The sequence below is a fragment of the Stegostoma tigrinum genome, chromosome 35 (genome assembly GCF_030684315.1).
Source record: "Stegostoma tigrinum isolate sSteTig4 chromosome 35, sSteTig4.hap1, whole genome shotgun sequence".
NCBI lineage: Eukaryota > Metazoa > Chordata > Chondrichthyes > Orectolobiformes > Stegostomatidae > Stegostoma > Stegostoma tigrinum.
The window spans coordinates 12,971,144-12,991,614 of record NC_081388.1 but is presented as its reverse complement, the minus strand read 5'-3'; the positions used below and the strand labels follow the sequence as shown (position 1 = coordinate 12,991,614).

The 20,471-nt window shown below is 40.9% G+C and overlaps 1 protein-coding gene across 5 annotated transcripts in view; it reads left to right on the top strand.

Moving 5' to 3' along the window:
• LOC125447376 (dedicator of cytokinesis protein 7-like) overlaps positions 1-19,943 on the top strand; it is a 157,660-nt gene extending 137,717 nt beyond the window's left edge. For 2 of the 5 annotated variants that reach the window (XM_048521699.2, XM_048521697.2), the window contains 8 exons: positions 2,508-2,522; positions 6,865-6,990; positions 7,769-7,858; positions 11,434-11,670; positions 13,787-13,930; positions 14,732-14,838; positions 15,302-15,469; positions 15,925-19,943. In XM_048521699.2, the coding sequence (XP_048377656.1) occupies positions 2,508-2,522; positions 6,865-6,990; positions 7,769-7,858; positions 11,434-11,670; positions 13,787-13,930; positions 14,732-14,838; positions 15,302-15,469; positions 15,925-15,967 (930 nt within the window). In that variant the 3' untranslated portion in view covers positions 15,968-19,943. Of the gene's footprint in view, positions 1-2,507; positions 2,523-6,855; positions 6,991-7,768; positions 7,859-11,433; positions 11,671-13,786; positions 13,931-14,731; positions 14,839-15,301; positions 15,470-15,924 lie in introns of all 5 variants that reach the window. The other 3 variants (XM_048521700.2, XM_059640020.1, XM_059640021.1) reach the window with 2 other exon arrangements.
• The last annotated feature ends 528 nt before the right edge of the window (positions 19,944-20,471 follow it).

Genomic DNA, 20,471 nt, shown 5'->3' with positions numbered 1-20,471 from the left:
TGTTATCAGAGCAAATTTAACCCTGAAGACACAGAGATTCTAAGGCAGATGAGGAAAAGCTTGGTTGAAGAGGTTGGTTCTAAGGGACATATTATAAGAAAGGAGGTGGACATGATTAGGAGGGAATTCCAGACCTTGGTGTCTCAGTAGCTGAAAGCACAGCTACCAATAACCAGATGGAAATCAGTCAGAGCGGGGAATTGGAGAGCTGCAAAGAGCTCAGAGAGCGTGGATGTTACAGAGGTAACGAGGAAGTGAGGACATGGAGGCATTTGAACAAAAGAGGATGACCTTAAAAATGAGGCATTGCTGAATGAGTATGTAATTGGTCATCACATTCAAAGATATTGGGTGAATGGGATTTGATGCAAATTCCGATATGGGCTGCAGGGTTTTGGATGAGCTCAGACTCCAAAGCTTTGCTGGTCCCAGTGGATAGGGCTGCTACAGCTTTCAGCAGCACAAACCCACGGACTTGTACAGATGCTTGTGACAAGAATTATTATTCCAGTTAGGGGGTGGGGGGGGTTAAAAAAACGAAGTTTAGAAAGCAGTGGCAGCATGCTTGCAGGACCTAGTCCATGCCATGAGATGGCGATAGTGTACTGCTTAGAGATTATTGATAAAACTACTGGCTGCTGCACCAGTCAGGTGTGTGACCAATCACCTATGCAAGCAAAGAAATAACACACAGAACTTTGAACTGTATTTAAAATGCTGTCAGTCAGTTCCAAAATCCTGATTAAGCTGTACCTGCCAATATCCTAATAGAAACCAACATGCCACACGGTTGAGCTAAGTGGCTAAAACATTGGCTCAAGATGCTATGTACCATCAGTTTACGGCTGATTGCAATCCAAGCTGTCAAATCTGATGAGTGACCGTGACTTATGTTGGTTTAGCAGTGCAGGCAAATTCTGATACGTGGCCCTCTTGAAAGATAAACACTGTGCTATGGGTATGCAGTCTGTCATGGATCATATTGACTGTTATCCAAGGAAGGTCAGAAAAGTTCCAGATTGCTCAGTATTTCATATCCAGCCATTCTTCAAACAGTATAGGGGTGTTACTGGAATAACATAGAACATCTTTAACAAAAGTCAAAATGCAAATGAACACGCACGTTTTAATCTGCTGAGAATTATCCCAAAAATTCTAAGTAATTCATAGAAAAAATGATACTGAATGATAAATTTAGTTCTTGAGATTAATTTTCATTCTCAGATTTAAAGTGCATCTTCTTTCCCAACTAGCCCTAGTGTTGGAATTAACCCCATCAGCCAAGGTGTTCAACCTAATTCAATGCTTGGCACATCGCTCAGAAAACTTCTGTGACAGCCTGCTGCTTTTACAGTTTTGTTATCAGTAGTATAGGTTCGTCTTGTCTCAGTCCACTGCTAAAGAGACAGAATTTTGAAACCCCTGTTGTTTTGGTTACCCTTTTCAGCATTCCTTGTCCTGGTTATAAGTAGTGAACACAGTTTTGATGATCACTGCTGAGTCCATTTGTCCTTCTGCTGTCCTTTTGTTGACATATTCTCTACACTGACACCCACCCCCTCCTGGTGGCCCTGAAATTACTACCTGGTGCCAATGTCTCATTTCCTTCCACCTTGAAGACATGGATGTCCAAAGCTGTAAAGGTACAATAACAGAATGGTTTGAAGTTTTGAGCTCTGGAAAGGAAAATCTTACATTCTTCGCAAGGACTCGAACTGTAGGCTGCATGGTGAGATGTGAGAATTTTGTGACTTAACTTGATTATTGGAGGCAGTGTCTTGGTAGGATTCCTACAATGGAATGAAAACATCAAGCGTAAAGTGTCAAATGTACAGTTGCTCTTTGCCAAGGTGCCGTTTGATAAATGTGATCCTGAGCAATTTATTTCCCCTCCTCCCCCTTTCTTTGTCAGTGGGTACTGCATTCCTTTGGCTTTGACAATGGCCCTAGTGTACCTTTTACTGTGGCACTGGCTGATTCATGCCCTTTATTGTGACCTTGACTATGTACATTTTGCATTGACAGCATCTGGGATGTATTGTTTCAGTAGCAAATATATGCCCCTGGCTGTGACATTGAGCAATGTAAATCCGTCGTTGTGACATTGACGAATACAAAATCCTCACTGTGACAGAGAGTGAAATAGACCCCTTTTTGTGACATTAATTGATATATTCCCCTCGCTATTGCATTGATATAAATCCCTTACCCTTAAATGATACTGAGTAATGTACACCCCTCACTCTGCTGGTTTGTACAGCCATGTTTGACATTTGCTGCAGTGTTGCCTGATTTGTGCACTTTAGAGCTGTCATTGCCAGAACACACTGATAAACCATCCTTTTGATTAAAGGTTTTAAATGGCTCTGAAGTGCAACATAATAATGAGTGTAGTCCTTACCTCAGCATTGTGTGTTAACTCCTGGATCTGTTTGAGTATTAATTGATCAGTGAATTTTGTCTCTCTCACTTTGTTTCTCCCCTTCCCCCTCTCTGTCCATGTGCAGAGTTCTGGCTGGGAGGTAGGCTGCATGCACTCCGTGCGGATTGAATTGTTTGTATGATGATGGTGCTTTTGCATGTCGTGGCTGTGTTATATGAGGAGACAACGCACACTCCAACTGGAAAATATCTCCTGTTCTAACTAACTGGGTGCAGGCTTTGGAAGTTGCTTCAGGCAGCCATTGGATTGTCTAGGGTCGGGAGGGAGGAAAGAATGACACTTAGTCATTTCTGTTGGTTTTATTTTTATACCGTTTCCAATGATTTCTTCCGGTCTTTGTTTCCTTCACATTTACACCATTTCCTTCTTGAGGTCAGTAGGCAAGCTGCTCTTAGCTTGTCCCACTTGACGTTTTAAAGTGTGTTTCTAATTTTTCCACCCTCATGCTGACTCACTGTTCACTTTCTATTGCCACATGGTTTGAGGTTCAACCTTGATGTTGCCTAGACAGCGAGTGTCACCAGACAACTGCAGGCTGTAAAAAGCCAGCCTGATGCTGTTCTCACTCCTCCACATGCATATAGGTTAGAGGGCAGGAACCAAACTCATAGGAAATTTTCTCCATTCTCAGGACACAGGAATACAGATGCCCAATGTAGATTAATTAATTTAGCGCAGATTAGGATTCTAATCAGTTAACTTCTGGGCTGTATATCTGAGCCACTTTATAATTATGGGGAATAGGTCTTGGTCAATACCAAGTTTTCTCATTTATGATTGGGAGACACATGAGTCAAAGGAGAAGCTGGAAGACTGCCCAGGGTTCTGAGCCTTGAACCCTTGCCCTGAGATGTTTGCACTTGCCCTTCACCTGAAGCATGAGTTTCGCCTGCTTTTGTAGAAGTTAAGGCTATCTGCGTCTTGAGAATGAGAAAAGGTGTCCCTCTCTGAACACTGCTGACTTGGGAACAATATTGTTGGTATACTGGAGGCATTTCTCTGTCAGTCTTTCAGACTAAGGAAGAAAGCTAAGATGCTGAGCCCTTAGTATTGAAAATGAGGTGAATTCCACACCTGTCTTTAAATTGTCAAATTAAATTTCTCAGATGGGAAATGAGCTCCCATTCAGAATTTCTAGGGAGTGCCTCCGTGTTCTTCAGTGAACTGATAAATCCAGAGGGCTGCCTGAAGAGAGCTTAAAGTTAATATCCCATTGCCTGACAGTTCCATAGTCACCCTGTATTGCTCACTGACAGACGCTTCCCAGCGTGATCACATCATTTGTAACACTGGCCTTCAAGTCATGTTATAACCAAATAATTTCCATCGCACACATCTTGTGGCTCACACAGCTGTTTCTGCTTGTGTTTGCAGCATACCTGATAACACATCTGCTGGCTTCCTCCCACCAACTCCATGGGAGTGGGAAAGGGTAGTCAATGTGTAGGTTGCTCTTTTCCTGTGTTTTTGAAAACCTGCATAGAAACACAAGACAAATTTTAAATTTGGCACATGCCCTAAAAAAAACGTGAATGTGGTTGAGGTGGAGTAGGTGAAAATTAAAATCTTGATTGATTTTAAAACACAAAGTGACATTCTGATGGATCCGAACCAAATGCTTGATGTGCTGGAAAAGGTTGCTGCTTGATTATGGCTGTGTTGGATTCTGGGCAGATGAGCCATTAGCCCTTGGGTCATAAAACACTGTAACTTGTGTTAAGATGCAGGAAGCAGTGGTTTATTGAGGAAAGCCAGCAGGTTTTATGTCCGTGTGGAGATTAAGACTCTAAAGCATTAGGCAGGATGCGTGATGCTTTAATGAAGTCACTGTCCCCTGTACTTTGTAAAGGCTGCTGTAAAATGGTTTCTTATTACAACATAGCTCTTGCTAAGACTGTGTGCGCCATGTAGTCAGGGATGTACTCCTGCTGAATAGTTTTTCTGTTTGTTTGTGTCTGTGTGTGTGGTGGGATGTGAACTATTTTGTCATCAATAAGCCCTTGCCTCTGGTAAGTTACTCCATTGTGTGCCATTACATTATATTGAGGTGCTGATGTTGAAAGCTTCATAAGCGACCAAGGTGGAGTTTTAAGTTGAGAAACTTACTGCAGCATTGAGCTCACCTGATAGTTTGGAACTTGTTCATTCTAATCTTGGGGCTCTAGTTCATGGTTATCTTAAACAGAGTTGATTCAGAGCCTGTGAGAGAGATGCCTCTGCTTTATAGCGATACATGACCCAGTTACATGTTCAATTGAGGTTCAACCGAAAGCATTGACCGTAACGTGTGACAACTCTTCAGCCAAAATTGTGCCTTCTACCTGTTATCAGGTTGGAGGTAGTTGGGGGAAGGTATGCTGTGGTTTCCCTGTGACAAACCCTGAGGTGAACTGCTGCTGCCAGTCAGGAAACACAGTCCAAACTTAGAATGATAGCTCTCTGAAGAGCAAGGTGTTGCCTATTCACTGTTCTCAAACTGCACAGAACGATGACAATTTACTGATCGGTAGGAGTCATCTGATCATCCAGCAGCTTGTAAATTACGTGTCTTTTGGGATAGAGGGAGGGAAATGAAACTTGATGAGGTAGGAATTGATTTTGTTCTCACACCATCCATCTTGGCAGCAGCACTCACACCTTGGTGTCAAGGGTGGATACCTGTACATATAATTGGTGATTGGTGTAAAGTCTATCCATTGATGATTCTTTCTGTGTGCTCTCTCCTTTATTCCACTTGCCGCTGGTCCTCCTTGTCCCCTCACTCCATCCTACGGTAAGTTGTTCTAATTTTTTTACAGACTTACAGTGATTATATTATTTGTACTGAAGGTCGCTTAAAATGGATGAATAATTAATTCAAATACTTCTGGTGTTCAATCAGTCATTTCTTCAATCAACTCCTATTCTTGGACATTATTTCAACTATCAAAATTTCTCTAAGTATCTGCTAACTGAGTGAAAGTCTGTACAAGTGACTTATCAATTTGGGAAGGGTGAGCACTGCAATGTGTTAAAACCTGGCCTTTCGGTCCTATCAGCTCTTCACTCAACAGCATGTAGGCCTTGTCCTGTCAAATAAGTCTGCAGCAGTGTCTCGACCTGAGTGGGTGTTACTGAGGTATCCAAGCCTGTTGATTGGTGCAGGAGCCTGTTGAAGTATAAGATCTGGAAATAAAGCATAGGTGAAGTCAACAATATCAGCGGTGTGATGATGCAGTCAAGTCTGAATCTTCAGGGAGTGTAAAAGAACATTCTTTTACACAGTGGTTCACATTTATTCAATCTTATGCTCAGTACTAAGTATCATTACCAACCACAGACATCCTAACCTTTACAAGAACAAAATTTGACCAAACATTTAGGGAGTACTGCAGAAATACAGAAGGTCCCAATCACTGCAATCAACCAACTTTTCTACCTTTATTTTGAATCCCTGCAACCATGATCTTCTGTCTCCGTGTATCATAATTAAATGTCTTCCCCACCCAACATAACTGACCACTGGGGAATATCTCCCAAGATTTCTTAGCCATAGTTTCCTGATGCTATAAGGCATTCCGACCCAAAAGCCAGGCTGTCAAGACTGACAGCTGGTTGTCAGATGGGAAACTGCCTAAACTTATTTAATTGAGGCCTGGCGGTTAAAATCATTCAGGTCCGCACTTCCCAACTTTGCTGCGCTTTTCAGATGCTAACAGGCTGCCCACACCTTCCTGGCCTCTCTGTTAAAATCATTTTCATTCTGGCCTCTCCCTTTTGCTTTCTACTCAGTTACTGGATTTATCTTCATCCCTCAGAGGGTTAATGAAATTAAAATCATTTTATGCATTTTCTCAATCTGCTTTGGCATCATCAGATTGTATGTTGATATTCTTGATTAATAGCCTGGGGTGCTAGCTCAGCTTTGACCACTTTGGCAGTTGTAACCATTTATGTCAGAAATTATTTTCTGGAAAGCGAATGGAGAGAGAAATGAATGATCCAGTTGAGGCCTACAGAATGATTGAAATGTGTTTAGTCAATTTCAGTCTGGCTACATCTTAAATTCTGCACAATTTAGAGGGGCTAAGAGGGGAACTTGCAAAATGTAATACTAAAGTAGTACAGCCCTTCTAAGGGAGCCTTAATTGCCATTGAAATATTTAAAAGCATTAGTGGGACAAGAAATTAATCTAAGTTGAGGGCACATTAACAAGCAGAGAGAAATCAACGTTGGTCTTCAAGCCATATTTGCTGGCCAGCCAAACTAAACCTTTAACAATGAGCTACAGTCTTTAGCCCTTACCAGATTGCCTTGATAAAAGTAATACTGGACAAATAATGAGATTTAAGCGATAGAGTGTGAGTGGAGGTTTGAACATGTCACTGCTTTGCTTTGTTTGTTTACACACTCTAATCTCCACTTTACATAGGGCTCGAAGAGAATGTTTGGGACTTACTTTCGAGTTGGCTTCTATGGTTGTAAGTTTGGAGATTTGGATGAACAGGAGTTTGTTTACAAGGAGCCTTCAATCACCAAGCTAGCAGAGATTTCATATCGGCTTGAGGTAAGCAAGTTTGACAAAAATCAGTTTCAAGAAAAGAAAGATTTTACAGAGTTTTTCACAACTTCAAATCATTCCAAAGCATTTTATAGCCAGTGAAGTACTTTTATAGCGGATTCAGTTATTGTGGGATACACAGCAGCCAATTTGCACACAGGAAGCAGGAATCTGATAAGGACAACATATTCTGTTTCATGATTTTGCATGAGGGATAAATATTGGCCAAGGTACCAGGAATGACTTCCATGCTCCTTTCATAATAGTGTGTTGGAATATTTTACATTCACCTCAAAAAACACACACCTCAGTTTAACTTGCTACCCTAGAAATAACTCACCTGTAAGTGTAGCATTCTTCAGCATGGATCTGGAGCGCTGGCTGAGATTTGTTTACCCCCGTAGTGTGAGACTTGAACGCATGACCCTTTGATTTTGTGAGAGACTGATTGGAAATGTGGTTGACACATAATTCTGACAGTAATGAGACTATGGGATTTAACCATTAAAGTACCACTTTCAGTGAACATTGAGTGTATCCTGGGCATGACCTATCGGGATTGTGTCCTACCGTTCATGCTGGAAGGTCCAGGATAGATAATCACTGAGAAGATGAAACAGCATCCTTGTTATATAGAAATATAGTCTGATGCTGTGAAATGCAAAATAATGACCTGATAACACCACCACTAGGTGACTTAATACTATGTACTTATGAGTCCTGAAATTTTAATGGGGTTTCTGTATATGCTGTCATTAAATCATTGTGTTCTGCATTGTGACAGGAATTTTACCGTGACCAATTTGGTGAAGAGGCTGCTGAGATTATTAAAGATTCCAATCCGGTTGACAAAGCTAAACTGGATCCTAATAAGGTAACAGCAATCTCAACACCACGTTATACAGGGATGAAAATTACTCACCATCCCAGCCTGCCTAGCTGATTTACAAGCTGTGCACTCATTCCAGTCTGCAGTGCACAGCATTTGAGTAGCCATTGCATGATTTTATTTTGCACGTCAAAGTGAGGAGTATAGATGTGACCTCGGGTGTTCCATGTGGTATATACCTCTGATAAGTGCAGCATAAAGATCTTTCTGTTCTGATACACCAGTATGCCTTTGTTCCAAACATTAACAACTTCCTGTCCTGCACTAATCTAAAACTTTTAATGGCTAAAACACTTTTGGTGTCTTTGCATAAAGGTCTTTATTTAGGTTTGAACATGTCATATAAAAAAGTAACAAATAGGAGGAGTCTTATGCAGTGGATCTTTGTTCATTAGGATCTACACTGAGATTAACTCGAGGTTAGATCACTTTAGATACTTACAAACAGTTAACAGAAGAGGCTTGAGTCATTTTGGTTATATTGTAGTCCATGGCCCAAAGGTGAAATGCCAGCAGCTCTTTGGCATTGGTAAATTCTTTATGTAGCCATTTTGAGGAGCCAGTTCTTTCCTTGACATGCAGTTCTGCATTTGTACTGTTATGGCTAGAAATTTAGCAATGGAACACACAGAAGCAAGTGAATTAGTAAAAGATGAACAAAGAATGACCGTGATATTTAAACCTTTTCGTTGAATGTCACAAACTGTTGGAGAGCAGGCAAATCCTAAATCATTTAAAAGTTAATAAAAGGGAAATATTAGAGGTTAGTTAAACTAAAGAAGCACAATATGCCAGACCTTGATAGGGTAAAGCCTAAAGGAAATGGAGGAAGAAATGGCAGAGAATCTAAAAACTTTATTTCAGGCTTCAGTTGGGGGTGAATGTGTTATGTAGGTCAAGAGAGTAGTCATTTTTGCAAAAGGAAGACAACAGTTCTAAGTAATTACAGTACACTTCACATTTGCCCTAGCACAGATGTTAATATCTTTAATTAAAAACTAAATTACTGAATATTTAGATGAAGAGATGATGTCTGGAAACAACTCACACGTTGTAGGAAGGGAGATTGTGTTTGGCATGTCCACTAGTTCTTTAGGCTGTAGCAGATGTGTTGGATGCTGTTTTAAACGTGTTTGACAAGGTATGTAGCATGAAACTATTGGAATTGATTTAGGGGTCTTTAAGATTAGAGCAATGTTAACAAACTACATTTTGACCATCAAAGACTAAAAATTTAAAATTAAGAGCAGTTTCTGTTTGGAAGTGGTTCGTAGTGTTCAACAGCATTCTGTTCTGGCACTATTTGTAATTATTCTGTATATCAGTGACTTCCATTGGCTATAGGGCTAGAGGGACAAAACTCCATTTAGAAACAGAATTAATCATTGACATCCAAAGCAAGCTGCTATATTGAGATAGCAGAATGGTCAAAATGCTTTAGGTGGCATGGTACTTAAATATTTGGGAGAAGAAAAGTAAGCACTTTGAGTGGGAAATAGGCTTGTCATGTGGAAAAACAGAGGGATTTAGTTACAAACTCGTAAGATTAGAGATAATACCTCAAGCGACAATGAAGGCACAGCGGTATGTTTCAAAGTCAGGATGCTTAGTGTCTTGGAAGTGCATTTGCAACCAGTTTTGCTCCCATTTATCAGATGCCTCTGTCCTTCCTAAAGGGTGATGAAAGATATTGTCTGAGGCGAGTTGGTGAATTTCTTCGGTGCATCTTATAGAGGTGCACGCTGCTGCTACTGAATATTAGTTTGGAGGGAATACGTGTTTGTGCAAAAGGTGCCATTCAAGTGGCTGCTTTGTGCTGAATAGTGTCAAGCTTTTTGAGTGTTGTTGGAGCTGCACTCAGCAAGGCAAGTGGGAGTATTTCATCACACTCCTGTCTTGTGCTTTGTAGATGGTAGATAGGCTTTGGGGAATCCAGGGGTGAATTAAGCACTGTAGGGTTCCTAGCTTCTGAGGAAGATGACTGGATTCTCTTTTGTTGGAATGGTCATTGCCTGACACTTTCGAAGCACAAATATTTCTTGCTACGTGGAGTGCTTCAGTATCTGAGAAGTCCTGCATGATGCTAAATGTTGTGCCATCATCAGCAACCCTACCCAGTTCTGACCTTATGCTGGAGGGAAGGCCATTGATGAAGCAATTGAAGATGGTTGGGCCTAGGACACTACCCTGAGGAACTCCTGAAGGACTGACCTGGAGCTGAGATGACTGACCTCCAACAACCACATCATCTTCCTTTGTGCCAAGTACGACTCCAACCAGCAGGGTGTTTTTGTCTAAAATCCCACTGACTCTAATTTTGCTACAGTTCTTTGATACCACACTCTGTCAAATGCACTTGATGTCATTGAAAGTCACACCTGTGGAATCAGCTCTCTTGTCTATGACTGAACCAAAGATATAATAAGACTAGGAGCTGAGCAGCCTTGGCAGAATCCAAACACTGTGTCGGTAAGCAGGTTAATGCTGCGCAAGTGCTGCTTAATAGCACAGCTGCTGACAAGTTTCATTACTTTATTGATGATTGTAATTAGACTGATGGGCTGGCAATTGACTGAGTTCAGTCCATCGTGCTTTTTTATGTACAGGACATAACTAGACAATTTTCTACATTGTCATCTGTTTGTTGATTTAGCAGCTGTACTGGAACAGCTTGATTAGGGGTGCAGCACATTCTGGAGCATCTGCTTTCAAGTGCTGTTGAAAAAATGTTGTCAGGATCCAGTGCGTCCTACTGTTTCTTGCTATCTTTTAGTGCAAATCGAATTGGCTGAAGACTGACATCTGTGTTGCTGGGGACCTCTGAAGGAGACTGAAGGCTTCTGGCTGAAGATTTTTGCATACACTTCTCCTTTATCATGTGCTGGGCTCTCCCATCATTGAGGATGAGGATATTTGTGGAGCTTCTTTCCCCAGTGAGATGTTTAAATGTTCACCATCATTTATGACTGGAAATGGCAGGGCTACAGAGCCTATATCTGATCCATTGGTTGTGGCATGCTTATTCCTCTGTATCACTTGCTGCTTACACTATTTGCCAAACAAGTCATCCTGTTTTGTAACTTAAAAAGATACCAGCTAGTATGAAAAAATACAAGCATGCAAACATAAAATGATGTTTATAAAGTAAGCATTAAAATATTGAGCCAATTTTCTTTATAACAGAAATTGTTTCAAGAGCGTTTGATAGAGGTGTTCAAAATTAATGAAGGGAGAGGTCAAGGTAGATGGGCAATTTATCATGTCTAATCATGAAGGGGCTTACAAAAAGGAGAAATGGGCACAGCATTGAACGAAAGAGATTTAGAACAGAAAGCAAGAAAAAGATTTACAAATACTTTTGTGTGGATCAAAGTTAGTGATTGCACAGAAACTGGATACTGAGATCATGGGAAAAGAATGGGCACATTTTACTAGGATACAACTTTCTGGAAGATTGACGTCAGCATGTTTATATTTGTATTTTCTGTGTCATTTTTGGATCCTTTCTGTCTGACTTCCAATCTACTGAAAGCATTCTGAAGAGCATTTGTGTTTTTCAGGCATACATACAGATCACGTACGTTGAGCCTTTCTTCGACACCTATGAGATGAAGGACCGAATCACTTACTTTGACAAGAATTATAACCTGCGCTGCTTCATGTACTGCACACCCTTTACATTAGATGGTCGTGCTCATGGGGACCTGCATGAGCAGTATAAACGGAAGACCATCCTCTCAACCTCGCATGCCTTCCCCTACATCAAAACCAGGATCAATGTCATCCATAAGGAAGAGGTAGGGACCCTATGACAGGATCCCATTGAATCAAATGCCCTTTGATCAACAGGGATAGTGTGGGGTTGTGTGTAGAGTGGAGGTGGTTTGATCTCATCTAGATGAGCGCTTTCTGAGAGTGTTTACCCTATCTTTTAACCAGTTATAGTTTTAAATCCTCCCTGTATGTTATCTGCACAAAATGTTCATTGTCACTGTGTTGTGTGTGTTTGCTGTGCTGTGTCCGTGTTTGAGTGAATGTGTTGGATTCAGAACAGTTTTGCAGCCTGATACTGAGGTGTAATGCAATTACTCTGCCATCTGTTCTTCGTCTGACTAAGATCATATCTCCATCCAATGTCTTCAAGTTGGATTTCAGCTCTGTGTCCTGGAGTTGAAAGTTTAACAACAATGTCCTGCATTCTGTGATTTCTTTTCATATCTATAATATATTGTGTGTCTGTGTCTGTGTGTGAGAGAGAGAAATAGTCACTTAAAACATCAGGCCTGTAAATGACAAATTAGGGTTTGAAAGAATTTGCACTATAGCAGCTTTCACGATTGCTGGATGTCTCAGAGCACTTTACAGCTAATAAAGTATTTTTGAAGTGTGGTCACATTTTGTTTATTCACTTGTGTGATGTGGTTGTTGCTGTCTAGGCCAACGTTTATTGCCTATCCTAAGTTGCCTTTGAGAAGGTGGTGGTGAGCGGCTTTCTTGAACTGCTGCAGTCCATGTGCTATAGGTACGCCAAAATGACATGAGGGAGGGAATTCCAGGATTTTGACCCAGCGGCAGTGAAGGAAGGATATATATTTTCAAGTCAGGATGATGAGTGGTTTGGAAGGGGTGCTTATCTGCTTCCGTTGTCTTTCTAAATGGAAGATAGTACACATTGCTGATACTGAGTGTCAGTGATGGAGTGACTTAATGTTTTGGTGGATGCTAATCAAGGGGGCTGCTCTGTCCTGAATTGTGTCAAGCATTTTAGGTGTTATTGGAGCTGCACCCATAGGCACTTGCACGCCTATGTTCCATGAGCTATATAATGTGTCTCATAATATATGTATATATTTACATGTGTGTGTACATAATATTTAATGTATATTAAAACAATTATTGTTGTAGGGAACATGGCAGCACAGCAGATTCCCACAATCAACAATGTAGTAGTGACCAGATAATCTCGTCCGGTGAAATTGAGTGACGGATAGATATTGGCCAGAGCACTGGGAAAACTCTCTAGGTCTTCTTTGAAATAGTGACAGTTCAGTTTATACATCCACCTGAATGGGCAGATCCTTCCTTCTTCCCTCCATCTCATTTGGAACAAAACACTTCTGGCAATGCTGCACTGGAGTATCAACCCTAATTTTTGTGTTCAAGCCCTGGAATGGGATTTGAACTCAGAAACGTTTGATTCTGAGGCCAGAGTGCTACCTGTGGCTGACAGCCAAGCGGACAACATCACTGAATGTGCAATCTAGATGATAAAGCTGTGTAGCTAGAACATTTCTGTTGACTGATATTCCACTTGAATGTATTAGTAGACAGTTTCTCGACTGTGTTTTACCTTTCATCAGCAATTGCTTAAGAGAGTTTGGGTCCTAATTAACTGACCGACCGCAAGATAGTGCAGCTCCGTAGCTGGCCCTTCACCACTGTGTGACTGGCTGACCCTGCAACTTTGATCATCCTTGTCACAGGTTGGCAACATGACCCTCAGTGCTGTGATTGCTGGAGGTCCTGACTGTCACCATTTCTCATGAATGTTATCGCTGTTACTACATCCATCACCTCAAGGTTCTGTAAGGAATTAAAATTGCTGGTCCAGGCAAATAATTCACTGTGGTGGAAGAAATGAGCTCAAAATGAGGAAGAATGGAGTAATAAGGAAAGTCAGGGTACTTTGGTGAAATGACTTTCCTTAACCATATCTGTCATAAGAAATAGGAACAAGAGAACACCATTCAGCCCCTCGAGTTGACGTTATCGTGTGATAAAGAATGTTCAGGAGCACAGTGGATCACTTGGGGAAGTCAGTAACATAGAGAATGCATCAAACAATTGAGTATGGTTCCAGAGACACTACTGTGTGCACTCTTATATTTATTATTCCCGTGTTCCCATTTTCAGACTATATTAATCCCAATTGAAGTCGCGATTGAGGACATGCAAAAGAAGACCCAAGAGTTGGCTTTTGCTACACACCAGGACCCAGCAGATGCCAAAATGTTACAGATGGTATTGCAAGGAAGCGTGGGAACTACAGTCAACCAGGTACAGTTCCTTCATGCACTCTATAGCTGGATAAGTCTCAATGTATACAGCCCATTGGGCTTTTAAGAGTCAACCACATTGCTGTGGGTTTGGAGTCACATGTAGGTGAGACTGGATAAAGATGTTTCCTTCCCTAAAGGACATTTGAGAACGAGATTGAGAACCATTTTACAACAATTGATATTGGTTGCATGATTTTTAGGCTGTCTTTTAATTCCAGATGTTTATTGAATTAAAATTTCACCATCTACCATGGGTGATTCAAATCCATGTTCCCAGAGTATTAACCTGAGCTTCGGGATTACTAGTCCAGTCATTTTACTACTATGCCAACACACAGTGCAAACACAAACATGGGCCAAGGATAGGTATACTGAGTTCGGTCACCACTCAGCTATGCACATTCTGAATGGGTTTCTAGTTCAGCGGGCTAAGTTGTCTCCTGCTGTTCCCATGTTCACAATCAACATTCTCCAAACAGTCATTACCTGGTTTGTTAAATGAAGAATAGCCACATGGATTAGCAGCATGGTGTACAGCTGCTATCTGAGCTTCCATATTCCAGAGTCAGTGTATTTACAAAGGAAGATCTGAAGGGACCAAGTTGTAGTTTGCATAAACTACATCCTATGTACTCTTACTTCAATTGTTCTTCTTTTCCAAGTCTTTTAACTTTCACCTCTAGACTGTAATATAATGTCAAGTAGCATATGGTTAAAAATGATGGCAGTTTCTAGGTTTGTTAAGTTTCTAACAATGGCCCATTGAAATAATCCTGGTTTCTTTCTGGAATTTTCTTAGGGGCCTTTGGAAGTGGCCCAAGTTTTCCTAGCAGACATTCCAGATGATCCCAAGCTCTTCCGACATCACAACAAGCTACGTCTCTGCTTCAAAGACTTCATGAAGCGGTATGTCAGTATCTTTGTGTCTTTATTGTACCCGCCAACAGAGTCACTCTGCATTACAGCTCCCAGCTTCCCTCCATTTCACAAACAGTAGTCGCATTCTGACTGACCCCTTTTAAAACTTCATTCTAAACACACTACCAACATACATCATCCTTTCGTTGAGACGGGGGTGGTGAACCAGTTCTTCATTCAATGCTAGTTGCAGGCCAGCATCAGTCAGGTGAATGTAGATTAAAGGGGAATAGTGACTGCTAATTAAGAAATGGCTGGCCTCCCTCACTATAAGGCAGTGTCTGACCTTCACTCTTCACCGAAATGTGGACCAGATCAAGAGTGCACAAAATTCACACTATCTCCTGGTAACATTGCAGGTTTTGTAATGTACAAATGACACTTGCAAAGCTGCTCTGTGCAATGATAAATTTTATGTGATACACCTATGAAGCAAGTCTTTTATCTGCAGCTGTGAAGACGCCTTACGCAAGAACAAGACTCTGATTGGGGCAGACCAGAAGGAGTACCACCGTGAGTTGGAACGGAACTATCACCGACTGAAAGAGTCTCTGCAGCCAATGATTAACAGGAAAATTCCCCAGTTATACAAGTCTCTCATACCCAGCACAAGCCATCGGTAAGGGATTTTCCAGCAGGTCTGAGAGTGAGAATGTTGCACTCACTTTGCTGAAATTATGTTCCACATTTGAGACTCGCGTTTATTCAATCTGCTATGCTTTACTTTCTCTTCTGGCTCTCCCTGTCAACTCTATATATTTAACTTTTCTTTTTTGAAAAAAAAATCATTCTTCCATCTCCTTTTGTTTAGTCTCTTCTGTTGAACTTTATGTCTCTCTGTCTTTCCCAACACTTTACATCCATTTGTACTGCCTGCCCCTGTCGCTCATTCAACCGTTCTACCTTTCCCATGTTCTGCTTCCACTTGGTTCTCAGCCCCAGGGATTAATTTTTATTTTTTTTTGTCTTTCCCCTTCCTTCCTGTCTGACCCTCTCATCACCCAGCCATTAGTTTCCCTACACTACAGTGGTTGTCTGTAACACACTCCTCTAAACTTAGTACTTTTCTTCCAGGAATTCTTTCAGCAGATCGAGTCTGCGTAAAGTGGAAATTTGAAGACCCTGTGGATGTTTTTATTCTTTTCTTTTCTCATGCATGAAGGACTTGGTATGAAGGAGGATCATGTAGAAGAGACGACACCCAGTACTCGGCATCTATTCTCTTTAAAGCCTTCTCTTCAGGTCTCATACAACAGAAGACAGGTGACTACGAAATCCAAGCGAAGTGTGACTAAAGCTTTGCTTTCACAGTCCAGTCACAGGAAACCATTTTTCAAATAAGAATTGTAGCTCTGAGACAGCCTGGCAACTAGATCTGTATGAGCCGATTTTATGTTACTCTTGGCATCATTCCGTTCATTGCCAAGAGTGAGCTAACTTGTGAAAATGCAGACATTTGAAGAAAAAGACTTGTCTGCATCGACTGGAGATGCTGCAGTGATGAGACAAAGGGTTGACTTTGCTTGATATGTTGTTCGTTCCATGTCCTGTACATGTGTGTCCTGTGCAGTATTACATGGGCCATTCTGTATCAGTAACAACTGGGAAAAGTTGGATATGCGCCACGTTGTGGAGCAGGCACTGATCTTTCTTTTGTGAGAATTTATTTTTTTGACACAAAAGTGTCTGGAGATACAAAAAGGCAGTGTGTTGGCATTGTATAACAGAACATGTATTGAGTCAATCTTGATTAAGTATACCACTGGCTTGGAAAGCAGACTTATACTGCTGTGATGCCTACCAATCACCACCATTGGTCAACTAGTAGCTGTTTCGTAATGTCATTACTATTTCCATTATGCGTATATTTTATAATATTTACCTTCTTGGAACCACTAAATAGTCAGCTGGTGGTTTCAGGCACTGATTCCTTCCCAGTAGATGTACGCTGTGGACCTGGAATAAGACTTTGAAATAACCTCCCCTGATTGTGCAACTCCATTTTGTTTCCTGAAGCCGAGTTCTGTGGTGTTTCATGCACTCATCATACATTGTTAACCTTGTTAGTCAACAAGGTGGAGGAACTACCTGTTGTAGCACCTGAAGAGGCTAATGACATCCCAGCACATCCACTCAGACCTCTTAAAACCCCAGCTGACAAATGAACTGGGCTAACAAGGAATTTTGGAGATGTGCCTGAGATGAAAGGTTTTTGTTTGGGCACAGCTTTTAGACCGGGTTACTAAACAGCACCCTCATCTGTGTGCAAGTCCAAATGATGATAGGGGTAGAGTACCATCCTAAAGTGGGAGAGAATGTATAGACCTGTAGTGGATGATGTTGGCCTCTGCTTTAGGAAATCCTTACTTCCTTGTTTAAAAGAAAAAGTCACTCCAGAACAGAGGAGACCTTTGTGCACTGTTAGTGGTTAGTCAAATTTTACAGATCATGTAAAGTTAATGCTGTTTATAGTGTTATGAAAATGCATCTGTCAAAAAAAGCGGTCTTACGGCAATCAATGTTTAATCCTCATGTCCGTATTCAGGGACTGAACTAACACTATAAGGACCCAAAACGTTCTATATTTTAAGAATGCCACTGAGTTTAATGCTATGCTTGCAGTAACATTGCATCATATCTTTATATCTGTACAGAAACATCTGTAGTTCAATTCAGATGTGTAGATGTGCACCACATCACTTCAGTCCCTCACATTCATTACCATTTTTTTTTCAGAATGAAGCCTTCTGAGTTGAGCATTCTCTCTCCCTCTCTCTCTCATTGTTATTGATGTTATATTATGTGTATTTGTATTTCTGTTAATGCTTGCCTTTAATTTATAAGAGAACAAATTAATTTTCCACTCTATACTCTGATTATCTTGACTTCATTGTAAATATTGGAAGGTCCAAGGCACACGAATCCCCTGGTATCTAATGTGTGATATTTTTTTTACACTGGCTCCTCCCATCAACCCAAACCAACATTTGGTTCATGGTAGGGGTAACTTCCTTTACATCTCCTTTCAATGTTTGAAGACCAAGGAGAGAATTCTGGATAAAGCCACCATATTCCCATACAATCAGAGTGCCTTTATCCTTGGAGAGAGTCCGTTCTGGCTGTCATGATTAAAACCTGATCTGCTGTCTCATCTGGAACAAGCTGATTGTAATCTTTACTCAGATCTGTTGCTGTATTTTTTATGATTTATTCTTATTTATTCAGAATTATTTAAAATAAGATTTAATGGGATTTTTACACAGAGCGTGTTTATTAAAAAGTGTTGAGGTCTGACGCACTTTGTCTATAAACTCCAGTAACCGGGCTTTTATTAGACATTTACTTAGCTGGGACTAATTTGTCCCACTTTTCCCTGCACTTGAAAAGAGAGGAGGGAACTATATTCCTAGTCTAGATATGTCTACTAGATGCTCATGTTTACAAACTTTATAGGTTTGTGCTCCCGATTCCGTTTATATTAGAGTCCTTGCACCAAGGTGCAAGCTGTTTGCATATAAGCAGCCAAACTGAAAGGAAATTGACTGAGCGATTAGTAGAAGGGAGGGGAATAGATGCCGGCAGCGCTCAGGCAATCACCAGGATTGTCGCTATCTTTTTGTAAGCTGCTACAGTGGTGTTTGATGCACCTCTGAGTCATCGTTGTGGATTCAGCTTTTGTCCTGTCCTGCCAGTCCCACGCACTTACACAAAATATGCGGGGACCAGGGCTGGAAACCGCCTGCTGACCTCCTGCTCAGGGGCCTGTGGGGTTGACCTACCATCAACCTGACTGATTCAGCCTGTAAACTAGGTTTAACAAAGGAGCCATTAAGAACAAGATGGATTGGGACCAAATTTGGGAACAGCATAAAAGGGCAGTAATGAGCTGGGCAGGGAAAAAGAATTTCATTGCCAGATACCACTATAGCAGCAGGAAGGAGAATGTGGAATGTGCACCTTTTCAGGATGGAGGCATTCTTGAGTGAGAATGCACTGTTTCCATTCCATGGTCAGAGGCTGGAAGAGGTTATAAGGGATCCTTGGGAATCATTTGGAATTTTGCCGTTCTCTTATTGTGGCAGGAATTATACCACAAGTCTGACTGCATTGCTATGATTTCTCATAACGTGACATTCCTGCAATGCAGTCAGCGCAGAGACACTAAGGCAAATATTAGTTATATGTATTTTTGATTGTTTATATTAGAATGCTATATATTACAATCGATAATATATCTGCGTTACAGGGACCTGTAAATAACTATGGGAAAGTTGTCACTAAACCTATAGTTGCCTGATGTGCAATTTTTATATCTACATGTTAAAAATCCAAAATAAGATGTTTCTGGTGTAATACAGTCAGTCAATTAATGGGAGTAATGTGCACTAAGGATGATTTTCAAATTAGACTGTCCACAAGCACTACCAGACAACTCTGGGCACTGAGTGCAAGATAGAGTTATTTCCTGTTTTGGAACTAGCTAACCTGTTCATGTATTTCCAGCAATTTCTGTGTTTATATTTTCTTATAGCTAGAACACATTCATATGCATTCAGTGCAGTGTGTTCTGAATTTAAACAAGCCTTTCTTAGCTATATTCTTATCTAGTAATTGGGAAGAAGAAATCACCTCCCTCCATTAAGAAGACAACAAAACTATTTCATTGGACTCAGGCCTCACTATTAGAGTTGTTTTTGTGTGTGTGTGTAACGTATATATATATTTTATATAATATAAATTGAGTGTAAGTTGTTTGTAGATTGTAGGTTCTGGTTATCCAATTATGTGGATAAAATTTTGTCAGTGACTGAGATTCTTGAACCCTCTCTTGTTAAGTGGAACAGAGTCACAGAACATCTTCCAAAGCACTGGTTGCTGGGAGTTTTCAAGTCCCGTAGTGTTGCCTGCCCGTCTTCAACCTGCTTTTCTCAGGTTGCTGTGTTAGCTCAGTGTTTTTTTTCTACAGTACCTTTGCTCTTTTATTTTGCAAGGGGAGGGTTGAGTTTAGGAAACTGTTGCGCTTGTCTTTGAGATGGATTTTTCTTTTGAACTTGTAATAATCTGTGTAAATCAATAAAGAATCTCTGCTTTGATGTGTGTGCATTTTTTCTTTGTTTTTCCCATGCTTCCCTGCCTTTAATTAAATCCAGACATTCTTGGCCTGAAAGAGGGGGCAGTTGAGCTACAGAATGAATGGATAACACTAACAATACTTTGTCACTCATACCTGGAAAACTCACTGTTGAGATGAGGCTACAGTTCAATTCACTGAGACTGTTTAATGTCACCTTTTTATTGATGAAAGCATTAAACGTGGGGCTATCATGTTCCTGTTTCAAACAGGTTGTGCAGAAATTACTATTTTTGATCAGATAGCTTCCTCACACCACCCCCCTTCCCGTTTCAGTTGATTTTTAAGAGTTTTTGCTGCACATAGTTCGTTGGGTGCGAAAATGCATTAAGAGTTTGTTCCAACGGACCATTGCAACAGAACACATCGGGTTGCGTCCATCCAATGGAACAATCACTGTGTTGCCGCAACATTGCAGATGAGAGTGGTGATAGATGAGGCTGGAGTTTGGTTGCACTGCCTGATTCTGCATTCCAGCTTCAAGTTGCAC